The 17,692-nt window shown below is 52.2% G+C and overlaps 1 protein-coding gene across 1 annotated transcript; it reads right to left on the minus strand.

Moving 5' to 3' along the window:
• Positions 1-8,501: 8,501 nt before the first annotated feature.
• Positions 8,502-9,953, minus strand: FOXD3 (forkhead box D3; the record flags this gene model as incomplete). The annotated part of the gene is made up of 1 exon (XM_081088569.1): positions 8,502-9,953. The coding sequence occupies one exon, from the start codon at positions 9,951-9,953 to the stop codon at positions 8,502-8,504; it is 1,452 nt and encodes a 483-aa protein (XP_080944695.1).
• Between the last annotated feature and the right edge of the window lie 7,739 nt (positions 9,954-17,692).

Below are 17,692 nucleotides of genomic sequence, written 5' to 3' on the forward strand. Positions count from 1 at the left end.
CCCTTCTTTTTTCTTCTTCTCTATATGAAACAGTAGAATCTGCATGAATATTTCCCAGGGAAGACATCTAAGTTCCTAATTTCATATGGTGAATGATTTGGATGATTGACAGAGAAGAGGTAACTTTTATGTCAATGATTACAGCAATGAAAGATGAATTAAATGATTCGTTTGACTTCTTGAAAATGCATTTTTCTGGTTAAAAAAAAAAGAAAGAAAAAAGAACATGAGATTCTAACCACCATTCCACAGGACTTTTACCACCAGTATAGCCTGAACCCAGCCCTAGGGGACGGCTCTCCAAGTGGGTATCAGAGCAAGGCCCATCGACTGTCCTGGAAAATGTTGACTTAATACAGAATCATGATCCTTTTTAAAAGCTTTAACTTTTGCTCAGTTTTCCCCACCAACAGTAGTTGTTGTTTTTTTCTAAAGAACCAAACAATTTATTGATTGTGTTTTGTTGTTGTTGTTGTTGTTTTTTAGAGAGAGAGAAACATCTATTTGTTGTTCCACTTATTTATGCATTCATTGATTGCTTCTTGTATGTGCCCTGACTGGGGATCGAACTCACAATTTTGGTGTATCGGGATGATGCTCTAACCAACTCAGCTACCTAGCCAGGGCCCCACCACCAGTAGTTTTAATGTAGAAGCCAAACCACAGTGAATTCTTTGTGTTTCTAGATAAAGAAACTCAACACCTGATAATATGATCATCTTTAAAATCTAAGCAAATGACTCCTAAGTTCTCTATACTTTTCTAAGGAAAGAAAAGGGTCCTATAAAAGAAAGGCTGAAAAAAAAAAAAGAAAGAAAGAAAGGCTGCCCTCAGTGTAATGGATCATTTTGTGAGGAAGTGACTCCTCTTCTACTGAAAAAATGGAAGCAGAAGCTGGCTGAAGAAGGTACTCTAAAGGGTTTTTTCCAATAGGTGAGAGGTGCAACTTATTGCTGGTATTTTTGTTTAGGAGAAGGAGTTTTCAACTAATTTCACAATGGCAGAGAAAACATTCCAGAAAATCCCATTATATTATGAACGCTGATGTGCCTTATACTTTTTAGATCTCTAATAAATGCTTTTCTTTCTTTCTTTCTTTCTTTCTTTCTTTTCTTTCTTTCTTTCTTTCTTTCCTTCTCTTTCTTCTCTCTCTCTCTCTCTCTCTCTCTCTCTCTCTCTCTCTCTCTCTCTCTCTCTTTCTTTTTCTGAATTTTTGTGCGTTTATTTGAACCCAAACTGACAATTGCTGGGAAGCAAGATTTCAAATGCTCCTTCCTAAGAGAGAAAGAGAGAGGGAGAGAGAGAGAGAGACTAATAAATGCTTTTAAAACGGAGTTTATAAAAGCATTTATTATAGCCCTAGCTGGTTATAGTGGCTGGTTATATATATAGTTATATATAGCTGGCTCAGTGGATAGAGCCTTGGCCAGTGGACTGAAGGGTCTTGGGTTGAATTCTGGTCAAGGGCATGAACTTCGATTGCAGGCCGATCCCTGGCAGGTAGGGACAGGCAACCAGTTGATGTATCTCACATCGATGTTTCTCTATCTCTCCCTCCTCCTTCCACTCTCTCTGAAAATCAATGGAGAAAATATCCTCGAGTGAGGATTAACAATAACAACAACAAAAGTATTTATTATAAGGAAAGGGACTAAAGCCCCTTCCGTGTGGCTCAGTGGTTGAACGAGGACTCATGAATCAAGAGGTCAGAGCACATGCCTGGATTTTAGACTGATCCCCAGTAGGGGGCCTGCAGGAGGCAGCCAATCAACGATTTTCTCTAATCATTGATGTTTCTCTCTCCCTCTCCCTTCCTCTCTGAAATCAATGTTTTTTTTTGTTTTTGTTTTTTAAGAAAGGGACTGAAGAAAAGGAATGGAAAGAAAACAGACCTCAAACTCTTGACAAAGACTTGATTTACACAATTAACAGCCTTCAAGATTCCTCATCCCCACTCCCAGGGTCTACTTTGTAATTTATTAGGCAAATAATTTTGGTCATCCCCTTTGTGCCACAGCAAGGAGGAGCAACTAACCTGAGCTGGGAAGCTCAGGAAGGCTTCCTGGAGGAGGTGCTGCCTCCCAAGTGGAGCTTTTTAGCGAAGAGAGAATTCAGGGTTTAGGATTGCTCTGGCGCAGACAGCAAAGCTCCCTGCTATCCCAGGCGCTCTCCCCTGGCGGAAAAGAGTAAACAGCAAAATGTGTTGTCGACCTTTTGGAGAAAACGGAGTCTTGCTTACCATCTGTGGAGAGGAGAGTGGAAGGGAGGGCGGGAGGAAAAGCATCAAAGCTCCCCTCTTCAGTAAGACTTGCACTGCCCGCAGCTCTTGTTGCCGGATCCCAGGAGGAAGCATTACAAATGCCGAGACCGCCGAGGAGGGAGCGGTCTGGGCGGGCGTGGCCTAGAGGACACCTTCCCGCGTCTAGGCGGCCGGGCGAACGGGCCGGGTTGGGGGCACTCCTAACCATCCGCCACCTTGGTCGGGTCTCCAAAGTCCTCACAACCCTCTGAAGACTCGTCAGGGATGTGGCCTAACTGGTGTCGTAAACTCGTCCTGGGCCCCGGAGATCGCAGCTTCCTAACGCGGGGACTGGTTTCGTGTCCCAGCTTCCCTAGACAAGTGGGGTGCAGCTGCATAGGGCTGGAGGAGCGTCCCCCGCGCCCGGCTGCCCCCTCCCCCGCAGTGGGTGCCTTTTAGGCATGGGCTTCCTCCCTAATTAATTCAAATTCTCTTCCCCCTTCTCTCCCTCTAGGCCAGTGGTTCTCAACCTTCCTAATGCCGCGACCCTTTAATACAGTTCCTCATGTTGTGGTGACCCCCAACCATAAAATTATTTTCGTTGCTCCTTCATAACTGTCATTTTGCTACTGTTATGAATCGTAATGTAAATATCTGATATGCAGGATGTATTTTCATTGTTACAAATTGAACATAATTAAAGCACAGTGATTAATCACAAAAACAATATGTAATTATATATGTGTTTTCCGATGGTCTTAGGCGGCCCCTGTGAAAGGGTGGTTGGAGTCCCAGAGGGGTCGCGACCCACAGGTTGAGAACCCTGCTCTAGCGGAGGGTCTGGAGTCTCCTAGGCGGAGCCCTGGTGGCTTGTGCTACTGCGAACCCGCTGTGGGAGGGGCTGGCAAGGGGTGGCCCGTGGGGACCGACCTGAGACGCCCCACGGCTGGGGGGCGCGAGGGGGAGGGTGACCTGCAGGGCGAGGGAAGCTTGGGGCCTGGAGTTCCCGCCTTCTTTCTCCCCCTCCCAAATCACGATGCCAGAAGGGAATCCAGCCATGGGTCCCAGCAGAACCGCCCCGCGCTGGGCCAGCGGCGCGGTCCCAGTGGGAGGCCGGGCCGCGGGACCGCCCAGGGGCTGGGTCTTCGCCCTTCCCGGGGCTGAGTCCCTTTTGGCCCAGAAAGCCTCTATTTGTATTTTTCCTTCTCTTTTCCACTCTTCCCAATAGTCTCTGCCCCACTGTTCTTTTTTTCTCTTTCCCCAAGTGGGACATCCTTCCTGGGCAGAGAACAATTTTTCTTGAATATTTCCATAGTTCACACCAGGGCTTCTGAGTGATCTTGGGAAAGTCTTGGAACCTTCTGGGTCTATGTAAAAAGAAAAAAGAAAAAAAAAGAGGGGAGGAAGGGTATTCTCTAGGTCTGTTTTGCTGAAGATGCTGCCAAAATTCAGCCCCAGAGGACTCAGACAAGGGAATGAAGGTGTTTCCTCTCCCTCTCCACCTTGCCCATAATGGGACAGAGCAGTGTGCATAAACCCAAAATCATCCGGAAAAGAAGGGCTTTTGGTCTGAGTTTTATATTAAAATGAGGGAGGGAACTAATTTAATTCTTATTTTGAAAAATAAGATGATAATGCTTTCTTACGACTCCTTGACTATTTTGCAGCACTCCAAATTTTGTTCTGTGCACCAGCCCTCCTTGGCTGGTTTTGCCCCTGGAAGCAAAGAATGGCTTGTACATTCCTACCAGGGCACAGGGAGGGGTTGGTGACGGTTAAGAAAGAAGTTGGCTCTGGGTGTAATTGTGCCAACTGTTGGATGGAGGCAACGGGAGGGTGGTCTTTTCTGTGGGTTTGGGATCTGGTTACCTTTAATTCTCCCCCAGGCCACCTCTTGCGCTAATGGGAGTCTGTCAACGGAGGACTCAGGTTTCTTCACTTGCTTGATAAAGGAAGCAAAGGGGCAAACAGCAAAGCAGACAGCTCAGCCAGAAAGAAATACATGAGGTCTCTGGAGCTGGGGTGCAGGCTCATGGTGGGTGGCACCGCAGGCCTAGGGCAGGGCGTGGTCGAAGGTCTCAAGACCAGGAGGAGAGTTTTAAACCTCCCTCTGACCAGCCTCTTCTGCTCCATCCTTTCCCGAGGCAGGAGGCTAGAATAAGTCCTGCGACCTCTTAGAAAAACATGCTTTTCACACCTAAAATTGAATTGTTCAAAACCAAGCCAATCACTGCAGGTGTTGAACAGAGTTGTTTCTCTGCCCAGAAACCATAAAAACAAAAACAAAAATCTCAAGTGCCCTCACCTCTTACCAGTTTATAAAATATTTCCCACTGATATCGACTCGCCTAATTCTGCAAGCCCACACCGCAAGCAGACTCCTCGTTGTCACTGTAGAGGCAAGGAAATGGAGAGAAAGAAACCAAGCATTGTGTCCAAGGTCACAGTCAGGAAATGCCCAATCCCTGATCTGGACCCCTGTGCAAGGCCTCTTTGATTCCACTGCTTCTTGTCATTCCCTCCCATGAAATAGGCACACAGAGACCCATGGCACAGCCTGGAAACTGTGAGAATGCCTTTCCAACCTCCTCACCAACCTCCTAGCCCCCAGGGAGGGAGTCCACTCACTAGTTAATGCTGCAGTTTGCCACCATCACAGATACAGGTGGGGATGGTCCGATGGACGCCTGGCTCTGGGTCTAGCTTTTTTTCAGATCACAAGGAGCCCACGTTAAAATGACCCCACCCCCAAACACCACACACCAACAGTTCGTGTTCCCCTTACTGCCAAGGCTCTTCCTATAAACCACGTAAAATAAATAACCTCAAATATAACTCTTAATTGCTTCCAAGTCAGTGTTTCCTCATCACTAAATCTTATTGCTTCCCAATCTTTAGGACGAACCCCCTTCGGAACTCTGTCCCTTCTAGGAGACAGGCCAAGGAAAACAGCTTCTTTGATGTTTGACCTGGGTGGCCCAGGCCCAGAAGATGAGCAAGAGTGTCAGCGTGCTCCGTGCTCCGAGTCTGAGAGGCCTCGGAGGGCTGAGGCTGGACCCTCGGAGACAAATGGGCAAGTTTTCCGTCTGCTCGTCTCCCCCTACAGGCCACGTGCGCCATTGCAGCGAGAGCCCTGTACAGCCCATGCATGCATTTTGCTTGTTCGCATTTTCTTGGACCTCGGGATCCACTCTCCATTCCCCAAGGGGCTGCGTGCGGGGGGGCCCCACTCAGGGACTCCGCCCTGGGATGCTCTAAGGATCTTAGACCTCGGAACTGGATTGACTTTCTAGAAATAAGTGTCGGAGGGAGTGCAAACCCGTGTGTAGCCGAACGCTAAACTCTTCCCCATAAAAATCAACCCGCTTCCCCCTTTTGTTACAAATAAACCTCACTATGTGGAATAAAAAGCGGTGTCAGTAGTGTTGCCTTTAAATCTCAATTTAAGAGGGAATTGTAGTGCCTTTCGTCGCTGGTGCGCAGGTTCGGTCACATCAAATATGAGTTTCAAGCCCTCCCCCACCCAATGCTAGCGTTCATTATATGTATTTGCATTTTCCCTTCCGTTCTAAACCTTTGCGGTTTACCAAGCTTAAAACAAAAAGAGCTTTTCAGAGGGGTCTCCCAGACATCCGCCAGGACTTTAAACAGCCACTGCCGGTTTGGGGGTTTGGATCTGAGTCTCCTACCCTCCAAGAAATAAAGGAAGGGGGGGACCATCTCTAAGCTAGTTCAAGGTTAAGAGGCTGGAAGTTGTCAGCGGTTCTCTCCTTTACACCCCACCGCCAAGGCATCGCTGGAAAAAGCCATTCGGATCTTAAGCGGCGGCTTGTGGCTGAGTGTCAAGCTGCGGGCGCAGGCTCGGCCGGTATTGCTGCTATGCGCGGAAATATGAGCGAGTAATTTTATAAGTAACAAAGGATCAGGGGTGGAATGAGGCCCCTGTTATCCAATGTCATTTAGAAGCCTTGGATCAGCAGCTTCTTGAGGCTAAAAGTGAATGCAAGAAGCCCTGCCTTTCCCTTTTCCCAGGAGTGTCAGCTATATTTAGAAATAACCTCTATGTGTTTGCACAAATCATGTACCATTTGCTGTTTGTGTAAAAACCGATTAGCCAGACACAACTGTGAAACAACTTGTTACTTTTATAGCTGCAACACACAAACAGATTTAGATCCGTTTAGTTTTCCTTGTAAAAGGAGATTAGAAGGGACCCGCCCGGAGACCGTGTGGTCCATAATCTCTTCTCCTCGAAGGTTACCGTGGCTCCGCGGCGGTTATCTGGTTCTTGTTTGTCAAGTTGAACTATTTCACTCCCGGCAGCCTGTTTTATTTTAGGACCCTGATCCAGAAGGAATGTTTACTGACACACAATAATGTTTACCATTGACCAGGAAAACAGATTCGGTACTTGTGAGGGTCTTTCAACGCGGCTCCGTCCACGCCGTCTGCAGAGAAACAAGGCTCGGATCTGAAGCCCCGAGGCATCTCTGCGACCAGGAGGCAAGGTGGGCGCCAGCGGCAGGGATCGTGGCCGTGTTCTGCAAACAGGAGGAACCTGGGGCTGAGCTGACAAAACCGCTACCCGCTCCAGCTTTGAAAAGAGATTTCGCATAAGTAATTTTAACACCTAAATTAATTACAAAATAATTAGAATTGATGCCGTTTGAGGATATGGTAGTGGTGGTGGGAACCGGCATCCCGAGTCTAGATGTTACATTTGTACCTTAATACTTTTAAGGTTGCAACAGCAGAAATGCACATTAAAATAATCTAGGAGGGGAAAAAAAAAATCTAGGACATCTTCACATTCCTGCCCTATGATCTCAAATTTCACACTAAGTATACGCATTTTTTTAAGAAAAAAAAGGGGGGAGGGGGTGATGTGCACCTGTTTTTAAAAGGATATTAAGGCCACACTATTCCTTGGCCTTCAGAAAAACTGCGGGTTGGAGGGTGGGGAGGCATCCAAAGAAACCGTTCAGAAATTGAAATTATGTTGTGGAGGTATCTTATTTGAAAACATTATTTAAGAATAAAACTATGTATTACCTATCAGGTTAATAAAATACAATTCCACTGCAAATGGAATAATATACACTTAAAATGACATAATATACACTTAAAAAAATCAACTGGGTTTATTTACCACTTCCACTTGAGCAATGAAAATAAGAAATTTCAAAAACTAAAGATTTAAATACTAAAATGAGGGCTATGTCTGGAATTTATATTCGTTTGAGAGGATAATATTAATGCAGACCAAGATCTGCATTTCAGAAATTTTTATTGTGCAAAATATGTTGGTATTTTTTAATTAAAAAAAGATTTAATTGTTGAGACTAAGGTTTGTTTTTCTTTTTCTTTTTTTCTTAAAGTAGCAGGTTATTTTATCTATGGACATTTCTGGTCATTTAGATTTAATGGATTGATATGAACAAGATCATGCCCCACATCCGGGTTTTATGTAAAAACTAAAATAAAAATATTACTATGATTTAAATTAGCATATTCTTTTCCTTGTTCAATTAAACTTTTGATAAATTAGCAAACTCCTCGAATTTCTGGTAAAGATGAAATACAAATATTTTAAAATCTCGTCATTTACTTCAGATACCTAAATGAAACACTAGGCTGAGCGTTTTAAAAATTTATTTACAAAGTTGTGTACAACACGATGGAATAACATTTAGAATACCATATATATTCATTCATATATAAACAGACTTTTATAATAGAATGACACTTCTTGCCTTTTGAAAATTCTTTTACATTTAAAATCTCCCAACGTCTCTATACATTTTTCTCACATAAAACTGTGGAGAGTGAACCTTCAAAAAAAATGAAAGTTCAGAGCTCTAAATCTACTGAATTTGTTTCTTTTTTCTTAAAAAAATAAAAACCCCAAAAGGAAAGTCAGTAATTTTTATATAAATATGTACAAAGAATTTCCCTCCCTTCCCCACGGTACTGAGAGCAGATGCCGTCAGGGAACATTTTTGGAAAATTGAAGTTTTCGGTTTTACCTGTATGGAAAGCTATTCCCGGCGGGCGCGCGCAGAGTTTGGTCCGCCAGCCTAGGTGTGCATAAGAGGGTGGAGGCTGCGGAGGTCGGCGCTGAGGGGTCGGGGGCAGGAAATGGAGGAAAGGCAGAGTCTGGGATTGGGCACGGGGGCCGGGACCAGGGCGGGGCGCCCAGCCTGGAAGTGCAGCCGCGGCCCGGGCCCACCGCGGGGCCGTGCGTCCCGGCGACCTCGCGTCCCTATTGCGCTGGCCACTTGGCTTGCGCGGCGGCGGCGGCAGCGGCGGCGGCCGAGGCTGCGGGCTGCAGGAATTGTCCAGAGAGCGGCACGCTCAGGATGGGCGCGATGGTGGCCGTCGTCCGGCTCAGCGATAGGGGCTGGTGCGTGGCCATGAGCGCGGCAGATTGCACTGTTCCAGGCGGCCGCAGGAAGGACTGCGCAGCGCCCCCGCCGCCACCGCCTCCCGTGCCCCCAGTTACCCCGGCACCCCCAGCGCCCGTCGCCGAACCCCCGGGCGCCGCGGGGCCCCCGCCGATGATGTTCTCAATGCTGAACGACGGCCGTGCGCTCGGCTCGGACTTGATGAGCGAAGCGGTGGTGCCCGCGGCGCCAGCCGTGCCCGCGGCGGCCGCAGCCGCGCCCAGGCTGTTGAGCTGCAGCTGCAGGCTGGGGCCAAGCTGCGAGCCGAAGGCGGCCGCTTTGCGGCCCAGCTCGCCCGAGGGCAGTAGCGGCACGGCGGGTGGCAGCACGGGGGCCACCGGCGGCAGCGCGTACGGGTACTGGAGCGCCGCGGCCGCGGCCGCCGCCGCCGCAGCAGCCGGGTGCGAGTAGGCGCCCGCCGCGGCGGCCGGGTGCAGGCCGTAGGGGCGGCCGTAGGGCCCCGCGGCGCCCGCCGCCGCCGCCAGGCTGTAGGCGCCAAAGCTCTGCATCATGAGAGCAGTCTGCTCGCGCAGGTGCTCCTGCTGGTGGCGCTTGAAGCGTTTCCGGCGCCGCAGGAAGCTGCCGTTGTCGAACATGTCCTCGGACTGCGGGTCCAGGGTCCAGTAGTTGCCCTTGCCCGGGTTGCCCGGCTCGCGGGGGATCTTGACGAAGCAGTCGTTGAGCGAGAGGTTGTGGCGGATGCTGTTCTGCCAGGCGGGGAACTTCTCCCGGTAGTAGGGGAAGCGGTTGCTGATGAACTCGCAGATGCCGCTCAGGGTCAGCTTCTTCTGCGGGCTCTGCAGGATGGCCATGGTGATGAGCGCGATGTAGGAGTAGGGCGGCTTCACCAGGCTGTTCTTGGGCTTGCTCGGGGTCAAGCCGCCCGCCGCTCCGCTGCCCGAGCCGGGCCCGCCGCCGTTCCCGCCGCCCTCCTCGCTGCCAATGCCGCCCTTGCAGCCGTCGGCCTCGGACGCGCCCGCCTCGCCCCCGGCCCCGGCCCCGGCCCCGGCTCCAGCCGCCTCCTTGGGCAATGCCAGGGGCTGCTGGTGCGGCGGCTGAGGCTGCCCCTGGTGGGGTGCCGCCGGCGTCACCTCGTCCGCCTCGTCCAGGCGCAGCTCGGGCGGCCCCGCAGGGCTGTCGCAGCCGGCGTCGCTGTCCTTCTCTTCCAGCCCGTCGTCGCCCTCGCCCACCACATCTATGTCCACGTCCTCGGCCGTCAGCACCGTCTGGCCGGACATGTCGCTGGCGCTGCCGCCGCCGGAGAGGGTCATCCCTCCTCGGGGTGGGTGGCGGCTGCGGGAAAGAAGCGGCGGGCGATGGGGGCCGTCAGGAGCTGCCGCCGAGCTCAGGGGAAGGGGATTTGGGCGCCCCCCGAAAGATGGGGTCCTGGGGGAGAGAGGAGGGAGCGTTTGTGGCTCGGGGCCCTCCCGGCTCGGCTCACACCCGGCGGCCCGGCATCGCGCGGCGAAGGCGCTGCCGTCCGGCCCCGGTGGCCGCACTCTGCAAACTCCCGCTGTCCCCGGCGCTCGGTACTAGGCGCCCCGGCCCCGGCGGCTTTTCCACGCCGCGCCCCCTCACTTCGCCGGCCTTCTTCGGCCTCTGGGCCGGGGGTGGGGTGCAGGAGCTGTGCCGGCGGGCGCGGGACGCCGGGCTCCGAGCAGCTCGGGAGGGCGCAGACTGGGGCAACGAGGGGAGGGGGTGCAGGGACACCGAAGCCCCCGTAGTCGAAAGTCGCGTTTTAAGGACTGGCCTGATAGATTACTTTCTACTTAAAGATCCAGCGGGAGGCGGGGCCACGTGACCACGTGTGACGTCAGGGCCACGGCTGAGCCGGCCAAACTCAAGTTGGTTCAGGGGAATTGTCAACAAAGGGACGAGGGACGCGCAACTCCCGCCGTGCGGTGCGCCAGCATCCCGCGGGCACCGAGGGCGCCCCGGCCTGCCCGGAGACCTCAGCCCAGGCTGCAGCCCGGCGCGGGGGCGCGGGAGCCTGCGGGTGTGAGTGAGGGAGAGTGGGTGTGAGCGAGTGAGGGCGTGGGCCTGGGAGCGTCGGTGGGACGTGGTGGCTCTTTCTGCCCTGCCCTCCCCGCCCCCTCCCCCTTCCCCCTTCCCCCTCCCCCCCTTAGAGTGGCACTCCTTGGCAGGGACTGGGAAACATAGAACAAGATTCCCACCCCTCCCTTTTAAAAGAAAAACTTAGAAGTCTGTTTTGTTTTTATTCTTTTTTGCTTTAAAGAGTAAGGGCTGCGCACTCGGCTCCGTTTTGCAAATTAGACTTCAGACCCCTCCTCCTGTCTCAGGGCTTATTCAGTGGAAACATCTACCCAGGGGACGCTCTCCCCTCCTCCCCTCCCCAAAACCCTGGCTACCGGCTTGTCTTTTCCGTCTCGTTGTTGGCATGTTCGTATATATATATATATATATGTGTGTGTGTGTTTTCCCGCGTCCAGACGGCCTCAGCTGGGGTTCCCGAAGGTCAGAAAACGGCTATTGATTAATCTATTAGAATAGTTGCCGAGTGAAATAAAAACGACGTAAAATAACAGGGAACCTATAAATAAAGAAGCCATAACTAGCTGCTCCCGAGTTGTTAAACAACTCAGCATGTGGGGGGGAAAAAATCGGAAATGAAGTGCCGGGAAGGAGCTGGGATTGGCAGCGGCCTGGGTAAGTTGAGTGGTGCTGGGAAGAGACTTTGGGCCTTTAGATTAGATGCCGCGTCCGGGCTGGGATGGCACTAGACGGCCCGGGAGCCGGTGGTGTGACTTCCCCGCTGGCTGGGCCCGGCCTCCTGGGAGCGGGGGTGGCCTGGGGCTTGACGGCGGCTAGGCTCTCAGTTGCTGCTAACTAATGCGGATTCTTTCCTCTTAAGACTTAGAGAAACCTTCCAAGATGTAACTTCCTCGGCAGTCGGCAACAGGACAGGTGGAGGATGCGCACCGTGCACGCGAGGAAAGACAGTGATGGTAGGAGAACTGGGGCGTTACTTGGGGCGCGTGGACCTTGCACTTCCGAATAGTGCTTCTGAGCGGTGAATCCGCGACGCGCCCCCTCTTCCCTCCTGCATTTTTAGGCCGTCTCATAGCTTGCGGGGTGTGGCGGGCTCCTGGAAACCAACCCAGCCTGTCCGCTAAGGCCTGAGAGGGGAATGCCGGCCTCATCGGAGCTAAGAGCAAAAGGGGAGGAGGTCCGAGGACAAATAATTAGTGACATATTTACAGGACACACTAGGAAACCGATTAAATTCCTGGTGGACAGTGGTATTCTGATTCCCTCAATCTGTCTCGCTCACCGATGACCCCCTCTCTTTCCTTGGCCTAGACACCCACCCCACCCCAGTCGGTAAACTTACTTCATTATTGGCAGTTTATCACACAGATTGACTCTCATCTCCATTCGATAATTTCCTGGATTTGTAACACTAACCCATTGGCTCCCCACTTCGCAGGACTTCCCAGGTTGGGGCTGGGGGGAAGTGGGGGCGTTGCTCCATCCAAGTTTTCCTGTACCTGAATGACCCCCGGTTGCACCTGACTCTAAAATGCTTCTCTTGCGTTGACTTCCCAGCTGCACAGCTTTGTGGCCCGCAGGCTTTCGAACCGTTTACAATGCCTTCTGAACAGCCTCCCGCAAAACCGGCCAGAGTGTGAGCTGGCTGCCCACTACCCACAGATGCAGAGGTCGTGGCTGCAACTGTCCGAGTAACCCAAACACCACAACAGGAAGCTCGGAAGGACAAAAAAGAAAACCGAAATTTACAAATTCAGAAATTCCTTTTCATCGGCGGCGGTACCCAGCCCCAGTGGTTGGCTGGGGCCGCCGCAGCGCAAGCCACCGTGCGCCTAGGAGGCTGGGCCGGCGTGAACCAGTGCACGCACGGGAGGGTGTGTGCGCGCACGGGAGGGTGGCGGCTTCGGGGGCCGCCCTCCGCAGTCTTCTGGAGGTAGCGTCTCAATGAGCCTAATTTGGATTCCGCTGTCCCGCCCGGGCTGGCTCGCAGGATTCCCTGGGCGATGCTGGTCGCTGCCTCTCACCTCCCCGGCCAAGACCGAGACGGAACCGTCCATTCCCCGGTGCCTCTTTGTAACCTCCCTGGGGGAAAGCGGGGGCTGAACAACTCCCAGCCGCCAGTCCCATTTGTTGCGCTTTTTTCCTTCGACACAATAAAAGTCAAATTAATTGATTCATACCATTAATTACGGTGCGTAGCGTGAAAAGCAACGCTTCCCCTCGGTTAGAGATCTATTGTGCTCATCTCTTGTTCAATCAGTGTTACCATCTGATGCTGGGTCTGGCCCTTACAGAAACTTTTCGACTCGATTAGCGAAATGATGAGACGTGCAGGACCGACGGGCTGCAGCCTCTACGTCTGGCGCCTGCACCGGCCCATCCGCTTAATATCGATTGCTTTCCCGCTGCCACTCTCGGCCGGGAAACCGGCCGCGGCTTCCCGCCTTCGGGGAGGACAGTAGCGCCAGCCCGCAACCTCCGGGGAGGGAAGGAGGCGAAGGGAAGGTGGGAAGAAGGCGGAAGGGCCTGGGCGGGAGCCTGACATTGAGCAGGGTCCTGCCCTAGGCCGACTACATTCCAGGCTCAGTAAATCCTGTTTGCTAAATAATTGCATTTTGCAACTAAATGCCCACAGGTCGTCAGTTACCGCCAAACTTGGGGTCAAGTGAGATGAAAGAAGCGAGACAGATACAGAGAGAAAGTGACATAATAGTGGGAGAAGAAAAATGTGATAGAGGGAATGGAAATATTGGGGAGGGGGTGAAATGTCGGTAAATATTTTCTGAGTTGTGGAGGGTTACTGGGAGAGAGAGCAAGAGGAGTGCACACACATACTCCGGGAGTGACTACCTGGGCCACAAGCAAACTTCCCAGGAGGGATTTAAAGAAGATGGAAGCGAGCTGTCTCACCTGTTCAAATGTTTGAAACGGCTCAGCCAAAGGAGAAAGGCATGAGGTTTCTCTTGGGGCGGGCAGAGTCCATGGTAGCCAGCTGGGTGGTGGCCACCCGGTCGGGGGCCGTCGGGGACGGGGTTGGCCATGGTGGTGGAGGGGGCCAGGGTTCTAGCTACAGGAAACACGAAACGTGCAGTCCGGATCGATTGGAAGGAAATTGAGACACCTCGGGGGAGGGGAGATTTTGTGTGCGTTCTCCGGGATGAAATGGGGAGGGGAGAAGTGGAACAATTTATGGCGCTGAAGGGGAAATTAATTGTAACCCCGTTTGGATTCGTAAGTGGTCCACACAAAGGAGGGGCACGGCCAGAGGGCTGGAGGCGGGAATGGCCCACCTAACGCTCGCCAGGAGGGAGGAAACTCAGGCGTCCCCTTCCTCCTCCTCGAGGTCAGAGACTATGCCAATGGCTGGAATAAATCGTTGGACGGAAGTGAGATGGAATCATGCCCTCACACGGCTGCGCTTTTCTTAGAATCCGGGAGATGGGACCAGGTTCTGCGCACTGAGGGGCGCAGCCGCCACCGAGAGGAGCCACCCTCTATAGCAGAGGAAACAAGACGTGGTTGGAGCCCATTTGGAATGTACCCCGCTTCCTGTCCCCCCCAAAACCGAAGTCGGCTCCTTCTTGACAATCTTAATAGGTTTGTTTAGCTACGATCAGCGTCTGCCTGGGTGGCCGCCACCGAGGGAGGTGGGAAGGGCTGAGCTGATACCCAGGTCCCCAATCCACCCAGATTATTTCTATTTTCACGTCAGTGGGATTTTCAGCCACTCCCCACCAGCTTTGTATACCTCTCCAGATCTCTTCGGGGTGGGGGAGAAAAGACTAATTTAATGTTCTTGTTTAGATTTGCATCTCAAAACTTCATTTATTTTCAAGTTGTCTGCCACTCAGGGCCCCTGCCAAGAAGTTCCTGTGAATGGCCAGAGACCAAAGGGAAAGGAGGAGAGAGAGAGAGGATGGGTTTGAATTTATTTATATTGGAAATGTATAAACATCCATTCTGTAAAAGGCAACACGTTTAATTAACGATGAGAGAGCAGTTAGGGGCAGAAAGCTAGTAAAATTGTGTGATAAATTTATGGTATTGTTAGCGTGCTTTTAATTATGGCTATTATGTTAATTATTTCACATTAGCATGGAGTTATCAGCAGCATGTCAGATTTAATCAAAACGAGCCTTTCTCTAGAAAATTGTTCTTTTCATCCTCGAGGAGAAAGGTCTCAGGCAAGATTGGGGCTTAAAAATGACTTGGCATTGAAAGCTCGCATCTTTCCGACACGGTTTGGTGCGAGGCGGCGCGGCCCGGCTGTCCGCTGGGTCCCTCCAGGCTACGGGCTGCCCGCGGAGGAGCCGAGGGTTGGGTTTTTAGGAATTCACCATTTTCACCCCCTTCCGAGCCGACACTTCATCATATGGGATCACTCTGTCAAACAATATGATGCTGCTCATTTTTATCTGTCCCGCATCACAAAACCCCCTTTCAGCCCGGGGAGGAGCAACAAAAGCCTCCGAGTGGCTTGCGGGCCGCTGTCCGCCACGGCCTCTCCCGCGCGCCAGGGGGGCAAGAAGGGACGCGGGAAGCGGGCGGCGGGCGCGTCCCGCCCCTCGCCCTCCCGCCCTGCCCCCCCCCCCCCCCCCCCCCGCCGCCGCCGGAGGGAGCCCGGGTGCCGGGTCCTCGGGTGTGGCCCGGGCGGGACCCGCCTCTCCCAGGCCTGCGCCCATCCTCGGCTTCTCCTTGGGCGCAGTGCGAAAGCGCCTTTCCCTCACCGCTGGTGACTCGCCCACCCAGGCCACATCGATTTCTTAATCTCTGCCGATCGATTTATTGGGAGCAAACAAATAGCCCATTTTGGAAACGTTTCAATTGTGGGCTTGATGGTTGGGACGCTGCCGCGGGAGGGCGCGCAGGGCCGAGGGGCGCGCGCGGGAAGGGGCTTGTGGGAAAGTGGGGAGAGCAGAGGCCGAGCGCCACTATCCACGGGAGCCTCGTGTGTGCGCGCATGGACGGCGGGCCACGGCCCCCCCCGCACTCCGATCTCGGGCGACGCCGGGGCCTCCCTGCAGGTTGGGCTCCCTCTGCGCCCAGCCCTTACACCTTGTCACGTCCAGGCAAGTTCGCCCGCGTTTCTGATTCCTTTGTAAAGTTCCCCCTCGGCCACCGAGCGACCCTGAGTCCCGTCTCCAGGACCCGCGCAGGTGGAGGCCTCTCGGGCGCTGGCCAGCTCGGGCCCACCTCGTTGGTCTTCCAGCCCAGGCCCGCGGATGCTGCTGCCTCCTCGCCCCTGGGCCACAGGGGCGGGCAGCGGCCTTTCTGCACCAGATCCCTCAGGCCCCGCCCTTCCCGGGACCTGGCTGTGGACCTGCCAGCTGTTGCCTTATTTTTAGCGCCATTCCATTCGAGCGGTTATATTTAACTTGATACACTCCTCCTCCCTGGACGCTCGGACATCGAATTCTCCACATCGCAGCTCGGGCTGGTCCGCCTTGCCTAGGCGCAGTTCCCCAGGGGCAGGTTGGAAAATCCCTGCTTAAGAAGCTTGGACGTGTCCCGAGCTTGGCTGGGAAGGGAGCGGTCGAGAGGTCCAGTCCTAGGAGCAGTAGCTACCGCGCCCACATCTATACTGCGCAGAGGTTCTGTCTTGGGGCGGTGATGGGGGTGTAAGGAGGAGGATTAGGTCCCAGGGGATTCTCAGCGTGAAGTATTGGGTCCATTTTCTACTTATTTATGACCCCGAGTATCCAGGTGACCTCTTACAACTCTGCCCTTCAGAAAGTTTATGATTTTTTGTATTAATTCAGGAATCCATTCTCCCTACTCCCAAACACATCCAACAGGATTCTTAAATTTGAATAGCAAGTTGATTCCTCAGTTCCAGCTCAGTCTTCTCTCGGTAAAATCTGGAGAAAACCATGCCATTGGCTCAGTCACATCCTGGGGAAAGGACCCACTTGGATAACATACAGAAACACCATTGTATACACACTGTATTCATTCAGAAGGTCAAACTTAATTTACAAACAATGTAAACGCCATGTACTAAAGATACACACGCAGGTGTGACATGACCTGGGTTATTGAAACATACTTTTCAAATTAAAAATTTCCTCTTTCTGATACTTTTAAAGAAAGGACTACCTTAACTTTGGGTCCCATGTGGGTATTTCCAGCTGTCTTTTTTTTTAATCCTCACCCTAGAATATATTTATTGATTTTTAGAGAAAGAAGAAGAGGGGAGGAGGGAAAAGGGAAGGAGGGAGGGAGAGAGAGAAAGAGAACATCTTTGGGTTGCCTCCAGTAGGGGAGGTATGTGTACTGATCGGGAATCGAACCCAGAACCGTTGTACAGGATGATGCTCCAACCAATTGAGCCACCCAGACAAAGGCCTGGCTCTTTGTAGATCTACCTGCAATGTATGCAATGAGGAGGACGTGATATTCACACACACACACACACACACACACACACACACACACATGCACACACACCAGAGGCCCGATGCATGAAATCCGTGCACAGGTAGGGTCCCTAGGCCTAGTCAGCGATCAGGGCTAATCGGGGCCTTCCTTCCCCAGCTGCAGGCTGCTGGCCGGGGCCTTCCTTCATTCTGGACTGCCCCCTGGTGGTCAGCGCACACCATAGCGAGCAATTGAACTCCGGGTATCCCGGTGGGACTCCTGAGGGAACACTGCATATTAGCATTCTATATATATATAGATATATTCATTTACTGATTTATTCTTTTATTTAAACTTTGTTAAACAGTTCTGGACTCTAGACAGTGCTAGGGAGGAAAAGAAGAACTAAACTCGAGTTCCAGAGTGATAAGCACTGTGATAGAGGAGAACGCTGAGGAGGACCTTCTCATGGGTGGGAATGAGAAAGTGTGATGCTGTCTAGTACATAAGCGAACACTGACCAGCTAGCTCTGGCTTTAGGGGTATCCAGGAAAGATTAGGGAGAAGTAAATTAAAACCTAGGATATTTTTGGAAAACAAAGTACCTAATTGTACTTCTGGACAAAGGATACTCAAGGGAAAT

Source organism: Myotis nattereri (genome assembly GCF_964212035.1).
Source record: "Myotis nattereri genome assembly, chromosome: 3".
NCBI lineage: Eukaryota > Metazoa > Chordata > Mammalia > Chiroptera > Vespertilionidae > Myotis > Myotis nattereri.